Source organism: Bufo bufo, chromosome 9 (genome assembly GCF_905171765.1).
Source record: "Bufo bufo chromosome 9, aBufBuf1.1, whole genome shotgun sequence".
NCBI lineage: Eukaryota > Metazoa > Chordata > Amphibia > Anura > Bufonidae > Bufo > Bufo bufo.
This window is the reverse complement of record NC_053397.1, coordinates 205,854,472-205,870,472: the sequence shown is the minus strand read 5'-3', so window position 1 is coordinate 205,870,472 and position 16,001 is coordinate 205,854,472. Positions and strand designations below refer to the sequence as shown.

At 44.3% G+C, this 16,001-nt stretch overlaps 1 protein-coding gene across 3 annotated transcripts in view; it reads right to left on the bottom strand.

The window, feature by feature from the left end:
* MCOLN3 (mucolipin TRP cation channel 3) overlaps window positions 1-16,001 on the bottom strand; it is a 37,019-nt gene that overhangs the window by 8,162 nt on the left and 12,856 nt on the right. For all 3 annotated transcript variants that reach the window (XM_040407927.1, XM_040407926.1, XM_040407925.1), the window contains exons 3-9: window positions 14,526-14,693; window positions 10,830-10,983; window positions 7,216-7,300; window positions 7,039-7,135; window positions 5,557-5,656; window positions 4,026-4,138; window positions 1,850-1,999 (exon numbers count right to left, since the gene is read on the bottom strand). In XM_040407927.1, coding sequence (XP_040263861.1) covers window positions 1,850-1,999; window positions 4,026-4,138; window positions 5,557-5,656; window positions 7,039-7,135; window positions 7,216-7,300; window positions 10,830-10,983; window positions 14,526-14,693 — 867 coding nt within the window. The remainder of the gene's footprint in view (window positions 1-1,849; window positions 2,000-4,025; window positions 4,139-5,556; window positions 5,657-7,038; window positions 7,136-7,215; window positions 7,301-10,829; window positions 10,984-14,525; window positions 14,694-16,001) is intronic.

Below are 16,001 nucleotides of genomic sequence, written 5' to 3'. Positions count from 1 at the left end.
ATCCGTTTAGGCGATAAGCCCCTTTCTGAGAGACAGGCACAGCTACTTGCAGAACACCAAACTCCCGAACTGGATACAATGTAGCACTCCAAACTGGAACCTCACGAATAGCTGCTAGCAGACGAACAGGAAAAGCATACAATCCTGGCAATCGGTCTTCTAACAGCATACAGTGAATCCCCCCAATAACGAGACAAGGCTCAGTTTTGAGGGTCAAGCAGTGGTCTGACTGTACTTCACGTACAGCCTCTTTTATTCATAAACCACAAACATAGTACTGCCCACAGGGGTTTGAAATACAACCAATCAGTAATTTACAACACATACAATGATACAACAGCAACCAATCGTTCACGCCCCCAGAGGACCAGAATGAAGACTGACATAGGACAACATATCCCCACAATGCATCATGGTTTCCTCCTCTCTGTCCAGACAACCTGAAGAGCAATCCAATTATCTCTGAGGACAAAGGGAGATCGCCAATACACATGCGCAGACAACAGAACAGACATCACCATTTAAACACACAATGGGACAATGGCACAATAGAAACACACCCAGCATTTCCTCCCAAGCTGACAAGTTACACTTATTATAAATTGTTACAACTTTGTGAGTTTACATTGGCCATACATATAACTTACATTAATTCAAACAGTATAACGTGGGGACAAACCTATCCAAAATTCACTTGAATCGGTTCAGGGGTTTAAAAGTTAGTATATGGCCCATAATCCAGGGGCAAGAGGCCAGCAGCCAGTCCTCTCCAAAACACCGTGGCGAGGTTGGTTTCGCCACACTCATCTTTGATGATACCAGCCCAAACCAGTACTCCACCTCCACCTTGCTGGCGTCTGAGTCGGACTGGAGCTCTCTGCCCTTTACCAATCCAGCCACGGGCCCATCCATCTGGCCCATCAAGACTCACTCTCATTTCATCAGTCCATAAAACCTTAGAAAAATCAGTCTTGAGATATTTCTTGGCCCAGTCTTGACGTTTCAGCTTGTGTGTCTTGTTCAGTGGTGGTCGTCTTTCAGCCTTTCTTACCTTGGCCATGTCTCTGAGTATTGCACACCTTGTGCTTTTGGGCACTCCAGTGATGTTGCAGCTCTGAAATATGGCCAAACTGGTGGCAAGTGGCATCTTGGCAGCTGCACGCTTGACTTTTCTCAGTTCATGGGCAGTTATTTTGCGCCTTGGTTTTTCCACACGCTTCTTGCGACCCTGTTGACTATTTTGAATGAAACGCTTGATTGTTCGATGATCACGCTTCAGAAGCTTTGCAATTTTAAGAGTGCTGCATCCCTCTGCAAGATATCTCACTATTTTTGACTTTTCTGAGCCTGTCAAGTCCTTCTTTTGACCCATTTTGCCAAAGGAAAGGAAGTTGCCTAATAATTATGCACACCTAATATAGGGTGTTGATGTCATTAGACCACACCCCTTCTCATTACAGAGATGCACATCACCTAATATGCTTAATTGGTAGTAGGCTTTCGAGCCTATACAGCTTGGAGTAAGACAACATGCATAAAGAGGATGATGTAGTCAAAATACTCATTTGCCTAATAATTCTGCACGCAGTGTAGTTATATGGGAGCTATATGACAGCATCAGGTGAACCCACACTAATTAGAGGTAGGACATATTCTAAAATCTCATAAAATTCTTCTTTGGGATAACTAAGCCCCTAAAAATCACCTGAGTAACATAAAAGCTCTCAACTGAGGATTGGAGAAGCTGAGAATGGAGTAATGGAGAAGCTGTACAGTGGTACAAGAGGCTTACTAGACTTCTCAGCCTATGTCTCATCCCTATCAAGATGTGGTGAATACGGACACTTACCTTTGACTGGATCTCCATCTTCAGGATGGAGCCCACGATGGACAGGATATCGCTCACAATGATTAAGATGTACCAGCCATTGACAAACTCCAACCGGTCCGACCAGGGCACCATCTTTGAGAATCGTTGTTGGATGAAGCTGACATATTCCTAGGATACAGGTAAGATCAAAGAGGAACTTCAGACACAAGAATATCAACGGTACAGTAAAAAACGCATAAAAACGGTATAAATCCTTCTTCTCTTAAAGGGATTGTCTGAGTAATAAAAATGTTCCCCCGGGCAGGATTGATCACAAAGTAGCACACTTACCTATTTTACCCACCAAGGCTGCTCAGACCCTCCCCGCCGGCGGTGTCTGGCTGCACACTGCTGCAGTCAACCAATGGCCTCAGCTGTCATTTGCCAGTGGCCAGTGATTGGCTGCAGTGGTGTCCAGAGTGTGACATCATGGCTATATCGATAGGGAAAAATGGAGTGGTGGTGCTGGAAATGGTGGTTGATTTTTATCACCATTCCTGCTTGGGGAGGGGGACATTTTCTTTTAATGTGTACAATCCTTTAAACGGGTTTCCCAGGACTTAAAAATTAATGACTTATTTCGATGGGTGGGGTCTTACACCCGCAGCCCTGCTGGCGGCGCTGAAGACTATACAATGGATGGAGCCTTCTGTCCACGGTCTAGTGTTTAGTGGAAACAGATGATCAGTGGGGGTGTCGGGTGTTGGACCCTCACCGATCTGGTATGGATGACCTATCAACAGAAAATCCCTTTAAGTTGTTTTAAAGTCTATTCAGTCATTTCTCAGACTGCTACAGATCTTAAAACAGTTGCCTAGAATTAGAAACATGGCTGACTTCTGAAAAAAAATACCAGACTTGACGCTTGACTAATTCTAGACAACCACTTTAAATCCAAAAGGTTATTTCCGCTTTACATTCATATGTGATATTCAATCTTAAGTTGCAAAATGTTAGGGCAACTTTCATAATACATCTGTATAGAGGAGCTCTGTTTTTGACCAGATGAATTTTATAATTCTGACTGCATGCAGCCAACACTAGGGGGAGCCCTATATGGATTTATACAGCTAGTACTGAGCTCAATAAATGGGAGTAGTATACATTTGAATATAAAAAATATAGGGCTCATGCACACGAGCGTGTGTGCTCCGTGCCCATGCTGCGGACCGCAAATAGCGGCCTGCAATGCACGGGTACTGGCCAAGTGCACGCTGTTTGCGGACCCATTCACTTGAATGGGTTCGTGACTGCGACATATGTTCCGCACTGTTTGCAGTGCAGAGGAACGGACTGAAATCCCACAGAAGTGATCCGTAGTGCTTCCAGATTGCGGACCCCTTCAAGTCAATGGATCCGCATCCGTGATACTTAGTGCACACGGCCAGTGCCCGTATATCGCGGACCCGCTGTTTGCACTCCACAAAGCACTCCCTTGAGCCCAAAATATGATGCAGAGATTTCAAGTTGATTAGAAATGAGCATCTGCAAGAGGCTGGTGGAGTAGAGAAACATGACAGCGGGATCAAAGTTGCCTCATAAAAAGGGTATGGATGGAGTCTGTACGTTCTCCGTGTGAGATAAGGGATCTACTGTAGATTGCAAGCCTCACCGGGGACAAGGATGAATGTGAGTAGTGATAATCTCTGTAGCAATCTCTTTATACAACAATAGTTTAAGGTTTGTATTACACCAACAGAATATCTGACCAATATCTGTCCAATTAGACCAATAGTTGGTGTGTATAAGAAAATATGTAATAGGCCATCTGATCAATGATTGGTCAGAAAATCTGTCAGATAATCTGTTGGTGTAAACCAAGCATGCTCAACCTGCGGCCCTCCAGTTGTTGTAAAACTACAACTCCCCCAATTCCCTGCTGTAGGCTGTTCAGGCATGCTGGGAGTTGTAGTTTTGCAACAGCTGGAGGGCCGCAGGTTGAGCATGCCTGGCTGTAAAGCCTAAGAAACTGGGATTATTTGAATTTTTTATCACTTGCAGTTCTATTCTTTACCATAACTTATTTCCATAGAAAACAATGCAACAGCGCCACCACGTCAAAAAAAAGCTAACCTTTTACTTATTTGGTGACTTTTGTGCATTCAAAGGGCTATAAACTGAAGTGACTAATGAATGGCTGCATCCAAACACTTACTCTCTGAAGGTGAATGCCTCGGACCACCGATCGAATACAGAGACTTAGGGAGGATATGCAGGTCAGGATGACGAATGCATCGAAAATCATCATGTAGTGGGTATTCTTCTGCACTATAAAAGAGGAGAAACACACCAATTATTTTCATTGAAGGAGGGTTAAAAAATATAAATCAAGTGCACTGGAAATGCGTGTCGTGGAATGGAAATGACCAAATCATACTGGAAAATCCTGCACATGGAGATTGTGGTTACACATACGACTTTATAATAATAATAATAATAATAATCATTTTTTATAGCGCGCCGCCATATAATAATAAGCGGATGGCACAATATGAACACCATTACAAAATAAGTATCCACCCACTATTCCCAGAGTTCTGAATGGTAAATCTGCCCCATTACTGAGCATCATTGCATAAGGCCTCATGCACATGACCGTGTGGCAGCCATGCCTATGCTGTGGACCGTGTGGCAGCCATGCCCATGCTGTGGACCGTGTGGCCGCTGTCTGCGGACACAGACCAATTCACTTGAATGGGTTCTGTGATCCACATCCGACAGTCCGCACCGCAAAAAAAGTAGTGCTTCAGTGGGATTCCGATCCGTGCCTCTGTTCCAAACTGCACCGTATATTCCAGATTGGATCGCATACGTGAAATAGTGCGCACATGGCCGGTGCCCCTATATTGCGGACTGCAATACGGGCACGGGCCGGCTACGTTTGTGTGCATGAGGCCTAACTCGGAGTGATTTAATAACAGATACACAGAATACGGGGGCGTGTCAGAGCTAGCTGAGATCCTGAGCCTGATAAAAAGAACTGCTTCTACACAGCTTCTGAATTCACAGGAGCTTTCTCTGTCTGTAAGTGTGAATCCCCCCTCCTTATCTGTTCTGTAAGCTCTGGAGCTGAAAACAAATGTAGCGGGAAGTAAGCAAAAGTGTCACAGCAGTACAGTGCTGGTAGATTTCCACAAAAGGGAGATGCCCCCTGCTTGTGAGAGAAATCGATCTAGCTGTGCAGCTAAAGAGGGGATCATGGCCGCAAAAGACATTAAGGAAGCCCAAAAAAAAACTGTTCCTTCACAGTGATGAAGCGCAGCACAGCCATTATGCAATTTTTTTGAAAACTCAGGTACGCTTAAAAATTTGCAGCGTGTCAATTTTTGTTGAGCAATATATGCGGATTCTCACTACTGACTACAATGGGGAAAAGTAAAAATCCACACGCAACGTACAGTATGGTTAACGATTTAGCAAAATCTGCAATTGAAGATTTGAAAACAATTTACTTTTTCATTTTATGCAGGGAAATCTTGATCAGCAAATCTGCACCAAAACTGCACGTTTCAGAGCATACATACTGCAAAAATACTCCACCTGCCTCATGTTAGTCTATGGTCAATGTACTGCAAAAAAGCTGAACAGATTTTCTGATGCTCTCTCCTGATAACTGCATTTGCAGGGAAACATTATGTCACTTATAATGGATTCAGATGCCAGTAATGAAATAGGAGTGTACTTACAGGATCCAGACACGTGCCAGTCTCTGCATTCCTCGATGCCAACATCATTATCCAAATATACTTTAATACGTCCACTATGTCCTTTATTGTCGAATGTGATCTGCACAACACAAAGAAAACAGGTGTTCAATGAGACCCCCTCACCGACGGACACGCATTAAAATGAAATGACCCTTCCCTCCAAAAAATCCTGGGTTTTTGAGTCCCCTATAAAGCCCATACACACAATTAGATCATCGTCAGTAGAATCTGCCGATTTCCGCAGAGCCGGATGTCTATCATCAAAGCTTCCCGATTCTCCCTCAAAAGATGTCAGCGGATAGAAGGATCGGGGAAGCTGAAACCTGACTAAAGCTAGCCATACACATTCAATAGCTTGATACTTGATGAAGGGTGCGTCACGCTACAGAAACGTGTCGTTCCATTAAATCTGATTTTTGAAAACTTACCTGCAGTGTGATTCCTTTGGCAGCGAGATCAAATTGCACCGGTTCACCTTGTTTTCATTTTCGGACATTCAATAGTTGTTAGTCAAACGATTGTTTGGCCAACGGCTATCTCTCTCGACTCCCCCATACCCATACATGTTCGGTTTGGTCAAGCGTGTATGTGTTGTCGATGGGGAGAGAGCTGAGAGAGAGTCAGACACTTCTGGCTGTGGCTTAGGGAAAAAAAAAGATCAGGCGAAAAAATGTGATTTGCCCAATCCTTCTTTCCCCCGACATCATCTATGGACCTCCCCATAAACCTTAGACTGTCGGTGGGTTCGGCAGACAATACGTTATCGTGTATGGATGGGGGCCTTAAGACTATTGGACTATTGTTGGCTGAACCTGCCGTTTTGGATCAACAATCTAAGATATATGGGGAGCTCCTGACTCTCCCCCGACAGATTTCTAGAAATAAAAGGATCGGGTGCGATGAATTTGACCAGTGTAATAGAAGTATATTGTGATCAGATCACGTTGGGTCGTGTTATGTCTACCACTCTTGGCTTCCATAATGCCCACAGCCTGCCTTCGTAAATAAAAGATTCATACTTACCATCTACCCACCTCTCCGATCCTCCGCACTGACTCCCGCATGTCCATGTTCTCGTCCCATGACGGTTTACATCTGGCGGTGGACGGGCATGGTCACATGCTCTGGAGCAGCCAATAACTGGCTTCAGCTGTGATGTGCCGATTATGGCTACGTCACCGAAGAAGCCAGTTATTGGCTGCAGCAGAGCATACCCATGCACTGCCGGACATAAACAGTCCGGGGACCGGAATATGGAAATGCAGGGGCCAGTGTGGAGGACTGAAACGATGGGATGCAGGCAAGTATGAATCTTCACTTTACAGAGGCAGGATGAGGGCATTACAGAAAAAGTCTTTATTCCTAGAGAACCCCTTTAAGAAAATCTGCCCCATAGTCTTTAAACGGCCCATGTGTTTCCAGGTGAAGGTACGCAGATGGCATACCCATCGCCATACTCACGGTCACTGTAAAGTCGTAGCAGTCAGGGAGTTCATGGTGACGTATGGTCTGTAGATTAATCGCTTTCAGCTTAAACATGATCACCACTGAGATGAGCCTGCGGGAGTAAATAATTCACATGTTAAAAGCCACGTGAACAGGAGATACTCGGGCACTACCTGCGAAAGCGGGACTCACCGAGAAAAGTCCAGTGTCATGTTCCTGAACTTGTTTTCCAGGGAGAGATCACTTATCGGCGTCATTGGTTCCACGATGAAGCATTCTGGAGCGGGAGAAAGAGTCTCGAATATAACTTTCCTCACTTATCGGGTTATTCCGTCCTCCTCATATGTCCATGGAGGGTTTACGTCAGTGACAACTGCACTGCATTCACAATACTACTATATCGGGCGGCTTTAAGGAATTTTACTTTAAGATATACTCATGTAGTTGCTTATCTCATGTACATACTGACAATGTCCTATATACAGTACAGACCAAAAGTTTGGACACACCTTCTCATTTAAAGAGTTTTCTTTATTTTCATGACTATGAAGGCATCAAAACTATGAATTAACACATGTGGAATTATATACATAACAAACAAGTGTGAAACAACTGAAAATATGTCATATTCTAGGTTCTTCAAAGTAGCCACCTTTTGCTTTGATTACTGCTTTGCACACTCTTGGTATTCTCTTGATGAGCTTCAAGAGGTAGTCCCCTGAAATGGTCTTCCAACAGTCTTGAAGGAGTTCCCAGAGATGCTTAGCCCTTGTTGGCCCTTTTGCCTTCACTCTGCGGTCCAGCTCACCCCAAACCATCTCGATTGGGTTCAGGTCCGGTGACTGTGGAGGCCAGGTCATCTGGCGCAGCACCCCATCACTCTCCTTCATGGTCAAATAGCCCTTACTTTCAAAGTTTTCCCAATTTTTCGGCTGACTGACCTTCATTTCTTAAAGTAATGATGGCCACTCGTTTTTCTTTACTTAGCTGCTTTTTTCTTGCCATAATACAAATTCTAACAGTCTATTCAGTAGGACTATCAGCTGTGTATCCACCTGACTTCTCCTCAACGACACTGATGGTCCCAACCCCATTTATAAGGCAAGAAATCCCACTTATTAAACCTGACAGGGCACACCTGTGAAGTAAAAACCATTTCAGGGGACTACCTCTTGAAGCTCATCAAGAGAATGCCAAGAGTGTGCAAAGCAGTAATCAAAGCAAAAGGTGGCTACTTTGAAGAACCTAGAATATGACATATTTTCAGTTGTTTCACACTTGTTTGTTATGTATATAATTCCACATGTGTTAATTCATAGTTTTGATGCCTTCAGTGTGAATCTACAATTTTCATAGTCATGAAAAAAAAGAAAACTCTTTGAATGAGAAGGTGTGTCCAAACTTTTGGTCTGTACTGTACATATATATCATTAGCTGTGACATGTAATATTGCCACCCAGGGGTCCCAACTTTCTCACCATGCCGTATGGCATGTGCAACTCAGTATGCTAGTATTACTTTAGACACTGGGGGTCATTTACTAAGACTCCTTAGTAGAAGTTGCAAGAGGGATTTTTTTTAACTTTTACACTGGGAAACTGGCATAAATGAGGATTGACAAATACTCCATTCAGGGACTGGAGTACATTTCAAACTAGGCGTAGGGAATGCCGGAGAATGCCCCTAATTTATGAAGAGACGCGAGCAGCGCAGGGAGTATCAAAGAACGCTAGTCTTTTGATAAATGACCCCCACTGAGTGCAATCTGTGTTCTGCAAGAAGTCAGTTTGTGCACTGCTAAGTGGAGAAGTAGGCTCCAGAAGAGGTTAAGTATCATATTTGAGGGAGCAGGTGCAGGTTCTGGAGCTGGGAAGATGAGGTTTTCATGCAGGACTGCTGGATATAGGCTTTGAAGCATATGCACATGATACAGAAATAAAAATGGGGATCCTGCGGAGAGAGGGGTAGGAATGGGGTGACGATACAGGGTGGGAGATGGTCACAGGCACAGTGCATGGATAGTTACAGGGTTATAAGCAATGCATAGTGGGGCACAGAAAGTCCGGGACTGGCAGGGTCAGACTGCTATAAAGGGCAGGAACTCTCTGATTGTCCCTGCATGCAGGATACTCTCTGTGCTTCAGATTAAGTGTTCATTCCACCCAGGACAATGTCAGTGCCTCCAGTGTCCCCACACCTTCCTCCTCCGACCACGCAGTCAGTATGTCCAGAGTTTTGCAAGACTCACCAACCCCTGAGGCAGGACCTTCTGCGTAGCAGTCAGCTTGTGCTGGAGTATTTCTGCCCCGAATCTACTTATTACTCTTGCCTACCTACTGCATGTGAGATCCAGTCCTGTAGAAGGACCAGAGGAACAGCAGAATGAACTAGACTGCTGCTCTGTGCAGAAGAATATCTTTTTCAGCGGAACAGAGGGGGGCTGAGCCAGAGCCAGAGCTCCAGGAGCAGGCGGACAGTACGGTAGCGAGCTCCGCAGTGTGTGAGTGGGCCCGATCCAGCAGATTCGCTCCTCCCACCCATCTACTTACATAGACACTCCCCTATCACTGCCCCGCCCATGAACTTGACATCACAGGAAGTAAGAAAATGCTGCATGGAGATGGTCATGTGACCACAGCCCAAAAAGGAAGTCAGAAGCAATAAAAGGTAAAAGAAATACATTACAAAATTACAGCTACCAACATAAATGATTACTTTAAAGGACGGTGATGGAAACCATAAAACCCCTTTAAGACTCAATCTTTTATGAGTTGGCACCGAAAATTCATATGTGGCTGCCGTAAACCCCAATATCCTGATTCTGGGAAGAGGAGATATGATGAGCTGTTTGATAGCCCCCCATACGCTGTAGAGCTGCTTTAACCTGTGACATGGAGAGAAGACTGTGGTCACCAGTGAGGACTTCTTTCCACGACTACAAACCGTGTCAGCTCTGCTGGGTAATAAGATATATTTCTGACCACTAACGTTCCCTCAAAAGCTTCAGGCAAGCGGAGACTAAAGCAGCTATAGGTTGTGAGCGTGCCAGCATACCACAGCAAGGTAATCTTCAACTATGGCCATTCAGAACTTACTGCTGTGGGGGTCACTGTTAAGACAACCTTCACACTTGGACACGTCCTGGCGAGACGTGCCTTCAAAACCCTTTATCCCGCAGCCATAGATTCTACTTAGAGAGCCTTTAGCAAGATAGCGTACAAAGAGCCATAACGCCCATCCTTGCCTAATATATTCATCGCTATCTGGGACAGAATTGCACTGTGTACACTTGTAACTGTGTTTTTGCTACTGGATGTACTACAACTCCCATTCTGCACTACAGTAAAGAGAGATGTTTATCCTTTATCACTGGCCTGGTTTTCTGATTCTTATACCATGCACAGGCCATTTGATTCTACACGCCCTGCCTTGCACCCATCCAGCCAACTAACATCAAGGGCACCCCGACTACCATCTGAGAGGAGCCCCAGAATCAGTGTGTGCCCCAAGGGAAAAAAGGGTGCCCCCTCCTTCCAACTGCATGGCTCTAGGGAGTTACAGTGTGAGGACAGCAGCCAGAGCTACTACCACTCTCATCCTCTGCTCCAGCTCCTTATAGGCTTGCTTATTTCTACGTTTCTGAAAAAGATAATGACAACAAATATGGCTGCCAACACAGCGTCTAAAGGGATTGTCACCCAGCTTTCCCATATCTTTTAATGGCAAATCTGTGTCCAGTTCTACATAAACAGATGACTCAAGGACTTGTATGTACTGGGCAGGGCATCATCATGTAATCTTCTTACCTTTCTCTTCTTGGGGGTTGATATCAAATGTTTCATTTCCAGGAAAGATGTTGCCTTCTTTATAGAAGTCCTGGCAGACACTCATCCCGTGCCACCCGTCTGCCATCCGCTCATAGGCATGGTTCCCGACTGATGTAGTTCTCAGGTCCAAATACTGTGGAGATCAGGGGGGAATTAGCGATAAAAAGTCATCACCACTTTTAGATTGGCTTGGAAAAGCCGTATTCTTCTATCGAATGGTTTTCAACCAATGCTAGAGAAACCAGAAAAAGCTGTTCCAAGTCTACCCCAACAGCCATACAAAGGACCCGGCATTGATACCGCCATATATCTAACAAGAACAAATAATCCAAGTGATGAAACCGTGAAGGAACGAGGTTCACATGGTTTTTCCTCTGTGTGGTCACCTTATGACATCAGAACCAAGGTGCACCAAAAAATTCTCTGGTCTGCCATGTATAGCATTCTGGGTAAGTACTATAGCGGCTCACCTAAAAACACTCCTATGAGTATGGCGCACTCCTCAGGAATCACCCAACTCCAAAAGTAAAAATATTAAAAAAAAGGAAGGGCACTCAACTATCTGAGTATTCTGGACAACAATAACAGATATATGTAGTTTATTAGATATAGTTAAAATATCATAAGGCGTCAATAAAGTATCATAAAATAAACACCATGCAATACAGTATATAGCGCATATAAAATAGGTAAAAATTATAGTAATTGATATCTGTGTAACGGTCCCAATAGGAAGTAGGGTACACTGTCAGGTGGCCTTGTGGGGTAGAGTTCCGTTGGTATCACTAACAACAATGTCAATGTCAAATCTTCAAGTGATACATTCCATATGAAATAGATGTATGGTATGACAATATATGATAGTTGGTACGTTACGGCGTTCCGTGTGGTCTCGCGGTCGTAATGCGGCGTCCCGCGTGATCGGGTAGTGAACATGTGACCGGCGTGTATAGGAAGTGAGGTAATCAACTGTGCGTTCCACAGTGCGTTCCACTTGTAAATTAGAAGAAGGCTAGAACCCTCTCAGACGTCGGCATTTAGTAGAAGAAAGCTCCATCGCTGGTATATCATACAGCATAGGTATACGGATGGTATAGATGCCTGCGGCGGAAGTGTTCTAGCAACTATCATATATTGTCATACCATACATCGATTTCATATGGAATGTATCACTTGAAGATTTGACATTGACATTGTTGTTAGTGATACCAACGGAACTCTACCCCACAAGGCCACCTGACAGTGTACCCTACTTCCTATTGGGACAGTTACACAGATATCAATTACTATCATTCTTACCTATTTTATATGCGCTATATACTGTATTGCATGGTGTTTATTTTATGATACTTTATTGACACCTTATGATATTTTAACTATATCTAATAAACTACATATATCTGTTATTGTTGTCCAGAATACTCAGATAGTTGAGTGCCCTTCCTTTTTTTGATACATGTATAGCATTCATCTATCTTCATCAAAGGGGGGATTGATTGTTGTATATGATGGTCTTAATTTGTACTGAGCAGGCGTGAGACGCGCCACAATTATTAAGAGGAAAACGCCTCTACAGGGAGTGCAGAATTATTAGGCAAGTTGTATTTTTGAGGATTAATTTTATTATTGAACAACAACCATGTTCTCAATGAACCCAAAAAACTCATTAATATCAAAGCTGAATATTTTTGGAAGTAGTTTTTAGTTTTAGCTATTTTAGGGGGATATCTGTGTGTGCAGGTGACTATTACTGTGCATAATTATTAGGCAACTTAACAAAAAACAAATATATACCCATTTCAATTATTTATTTTTACCAGTGAAACCAATATAACATCTCAACATTCACAAATATACATTTCTGACATTCAAAAACAAATCAGTGACCAATATAGCCACCTTTCTTTGCAAGGACACTCAAAAGCCTGCCATCCATGGATTCTGTCAGTGTTTTGATCTGTTCACCATCAACATTGCGTGCAGCAGCAACCACAGCCTCCCAGACACTGTTCAGAGAGGTGTACTGTTTTCCCTCCTTGTAAATCTCACATTTGATGATGGACCACAGGTTCTCAATGGGGTTCAGATCAGGTGAACAAGGAGGCCATGTCATTAGATTTTCTTCTTTTATACCCTTTCTTGCCAGCCACGCTGTGGAGTACTTGGACGCGTGTGATGGAGCATTGTCCTGCATGAAAATCATGTTTTTCTTGAAGGATGCAGACTTCTTCCTGTACCACTGCTTGAAGAAGGTGTCTTCCAGAAACTGGCAGTAGGACTGGGAGTTGAGCTTGACTCCATCCTCAACCCGAAAAGGCCCCACAAGCTCATCTTTGATGATACCAGCCCAAACCAGTACTCCACCTCCACCTTGCTGGCGTCTGAGTCGGACTGGAGCTCTCTGCCCTTTACCAATCCAGCCACGGGCCCATCCATCTGGCCCATCAAGACTCACTCTCATTTCATCAGTCCATAAAACCTTAGAAAAATCAGTCTTGAGATATTTCTTGGCCCAGTCTTGACGTTTCAGCTTGTGTGTCTTGTTCAGTGGTGGTCGTCTTTCAGCCTTTCTTACCTTGGCCATGTCTCTGAGTATTGCACAGCTTGTGCTTTTGGGCACTCCAGTGATGTTGCAGCTCTGAAATATGGCCAAACTGGTGGCAAGTGGCATCTTGGCAGCTGCACGCTTGACTTTTTTCAGTTCATGGGCAGTTATTTTGCGCCTTGGTTTTTCCACACGCTTCTTGCGACCCTGTTGACTATTTTGAATGAAACGCTTGATTGTTCGATGATCACGCTTCAGAAGCTTTGCAATTTTAAGAGTGCTGCATCCCTCTGCAAGATATCTCACTATTTTTGACTTTTTTGAGCCTGTCAAGTCCTTCTTTTGACCCATTTTGCCAAAGGAAAGGAAGTTGCCTAATAATTATGCACACCTAATATAGGGTGTTGATGTCATTAGACCACACCCCTTCTCATTACAGAGATGCACATCACCTAATATGCTTAATTGGTAGTAGGCTTTCGAGCCTATACAGCTTGGAGTAAGACAACATGCATAAAGTGGATGATGTGGGCAAAATACTCATTTGCCTAATAATTCTGCACTCCCTGTATGGGCTACAATTCAGTCCTTTTACAGTACCGACTGGGTGAACATTGCAGTGCACACCAGCGCTGTGGGGGAGAGGAGTCTGATGAGACTTTGAGACTTGTGGACCCGCTCTCCTATTTATGTTAGGTATAGGAAAGAAGCCAGGAGTCTCATCAGACTGGCTCACGCTGCGCGTTTCGTCCTGTCAGTACTGTAAAAGGCATGGCATGGCAAGACAACTCATATATGAACTTTTAATGTCCTAAACATTTTTATTTTCTCTGCAAAAAAAATTTCACCGATACCATATGCCATAAATGCCTTATCTGCGGGGGTCCAACCTCTGGTATCTTCACTGATCCTGAAAACGGGTGGCTGCTGAGAAAACCTTCAGGCTCCGCCAAGAAAAGAGTATCAGACAACCCCATTCTCAGGACTGATGGTCCCCACTGAACAGATAACCCCATAAACTTCTTAAACATCCTTTCAAAGTTCTGCATGAAGTGATGTTTTCTAATCCTCATCACTCAGAACCCTTGAGAGAAGCCAATATAGGTCATCAAATGACCCAATGCACCTACCCCCTGGATTGTAAAATTGATGTGATCGTAGAAGTCCTCCTGGCGATAGATGGCGTACGTGTCATCATGTCCATCCTTGTAGTCCTTCAGAAACAAGTGCCTGAAGGCCACCGTGTTCTCCTCCGCGAAACTGACCACCATCTCGTTGCTGAGCCCGAAGAACACCAGCTAAAGGAGAGACGGACACACAATGCAGGCATTCACCACGGCGGCCGTTACTACAATCGCTGCTTTGTTTTACGGCACTGAAATTAAACTTTGCTACTTCCCAAAATCTGAATGCCCACATTTGTTCAGTAGTGCTGAGGACACGATCCCCGAAGCAAAGATTTACTACACAGGGGATTCCAGGTTAAGTCTCTATACTCTGCTATGTATGACCCAACACCAAGCACAGACCAAGCTGTTTATTTAAGGCGCCGTTCACACATCCTTGTCCGAATGGACACCAGCTGGGTGCACCCCGCACCCCGGTGCAGACCCATTGACTTCAATGGGTCCACAATCCTCGGCCAAAGACAGGACATGTCTGCACAGACCTGGGAGCACATGGAAGGGCCACATCTGGTCAAGACCCGAGTGGAATAGCCGCAGTGGGTGACGGAGACGGCAGCATTAAGGCCCCTTTCATACGGGCGAGTTTTCCGCGCGGGTGCGATGCGTGAGGTGAACGCATTGCACCCGCAATGAATCCGGACCCATTCATTTCTATGGGGCTGTGCACATGAGCGGGGATTTTCACGCATCACTTGTGCGTTGCGTGAAAATCGCAGCAATCTCTATTTTGTGCGTTTTTCACACAACGCAGGCCCCATAGAAGTGAATGGGGCTGCGTGAAAATTGCAAGCATCCGCAAGCAAGTGCGGATGCAGTGCGATTTTCACGCACAGTTGCTAGGAGACGATCGGGATGGGGACCCGATTATTATTATTTTCCCTTATAACATGGTTATAAGGGAAAATAATAGCATTCTTAAAACAGAATGCATAGTACAATAGGGCTGGAGGGGTTAAAAAATAAAAATAAAATTTAACTCGCCTTAATCCACTTGTTCGCGCAGCCCGGCTTCTCTTCTGTCTTCATCTGTGAGGAAAAGGACCTGTGGTGACGTCACTGTGCCCATCACATGATCCATCACCATGGTGAAGGATCATGTGACGGACCATGTGATGAGCGCAGTGACGTCACCACAGGTCCTTTTCCTCACAGATGAAGACAGAAGAGAAGTCGGGCTGCGCGAAAAAGTGGATTAAGGTAAGTTACATTTTTTATTTTTTAACCCCTCCAGCCCTATTTTACTAAGCATTCGTTTTAAGAATGCTATTATTTTCCCTTATAACCATGTTATAAGGGGAAATAATACAATCTACACAACAACTAACCCAAACCTGAACTTCTGTGAAGAAGTTCGGGTTTGGGTACCAAACATGCCGATATTTATCACGCGCGTGCAAAACGCATTAAAATGTTTTGCAC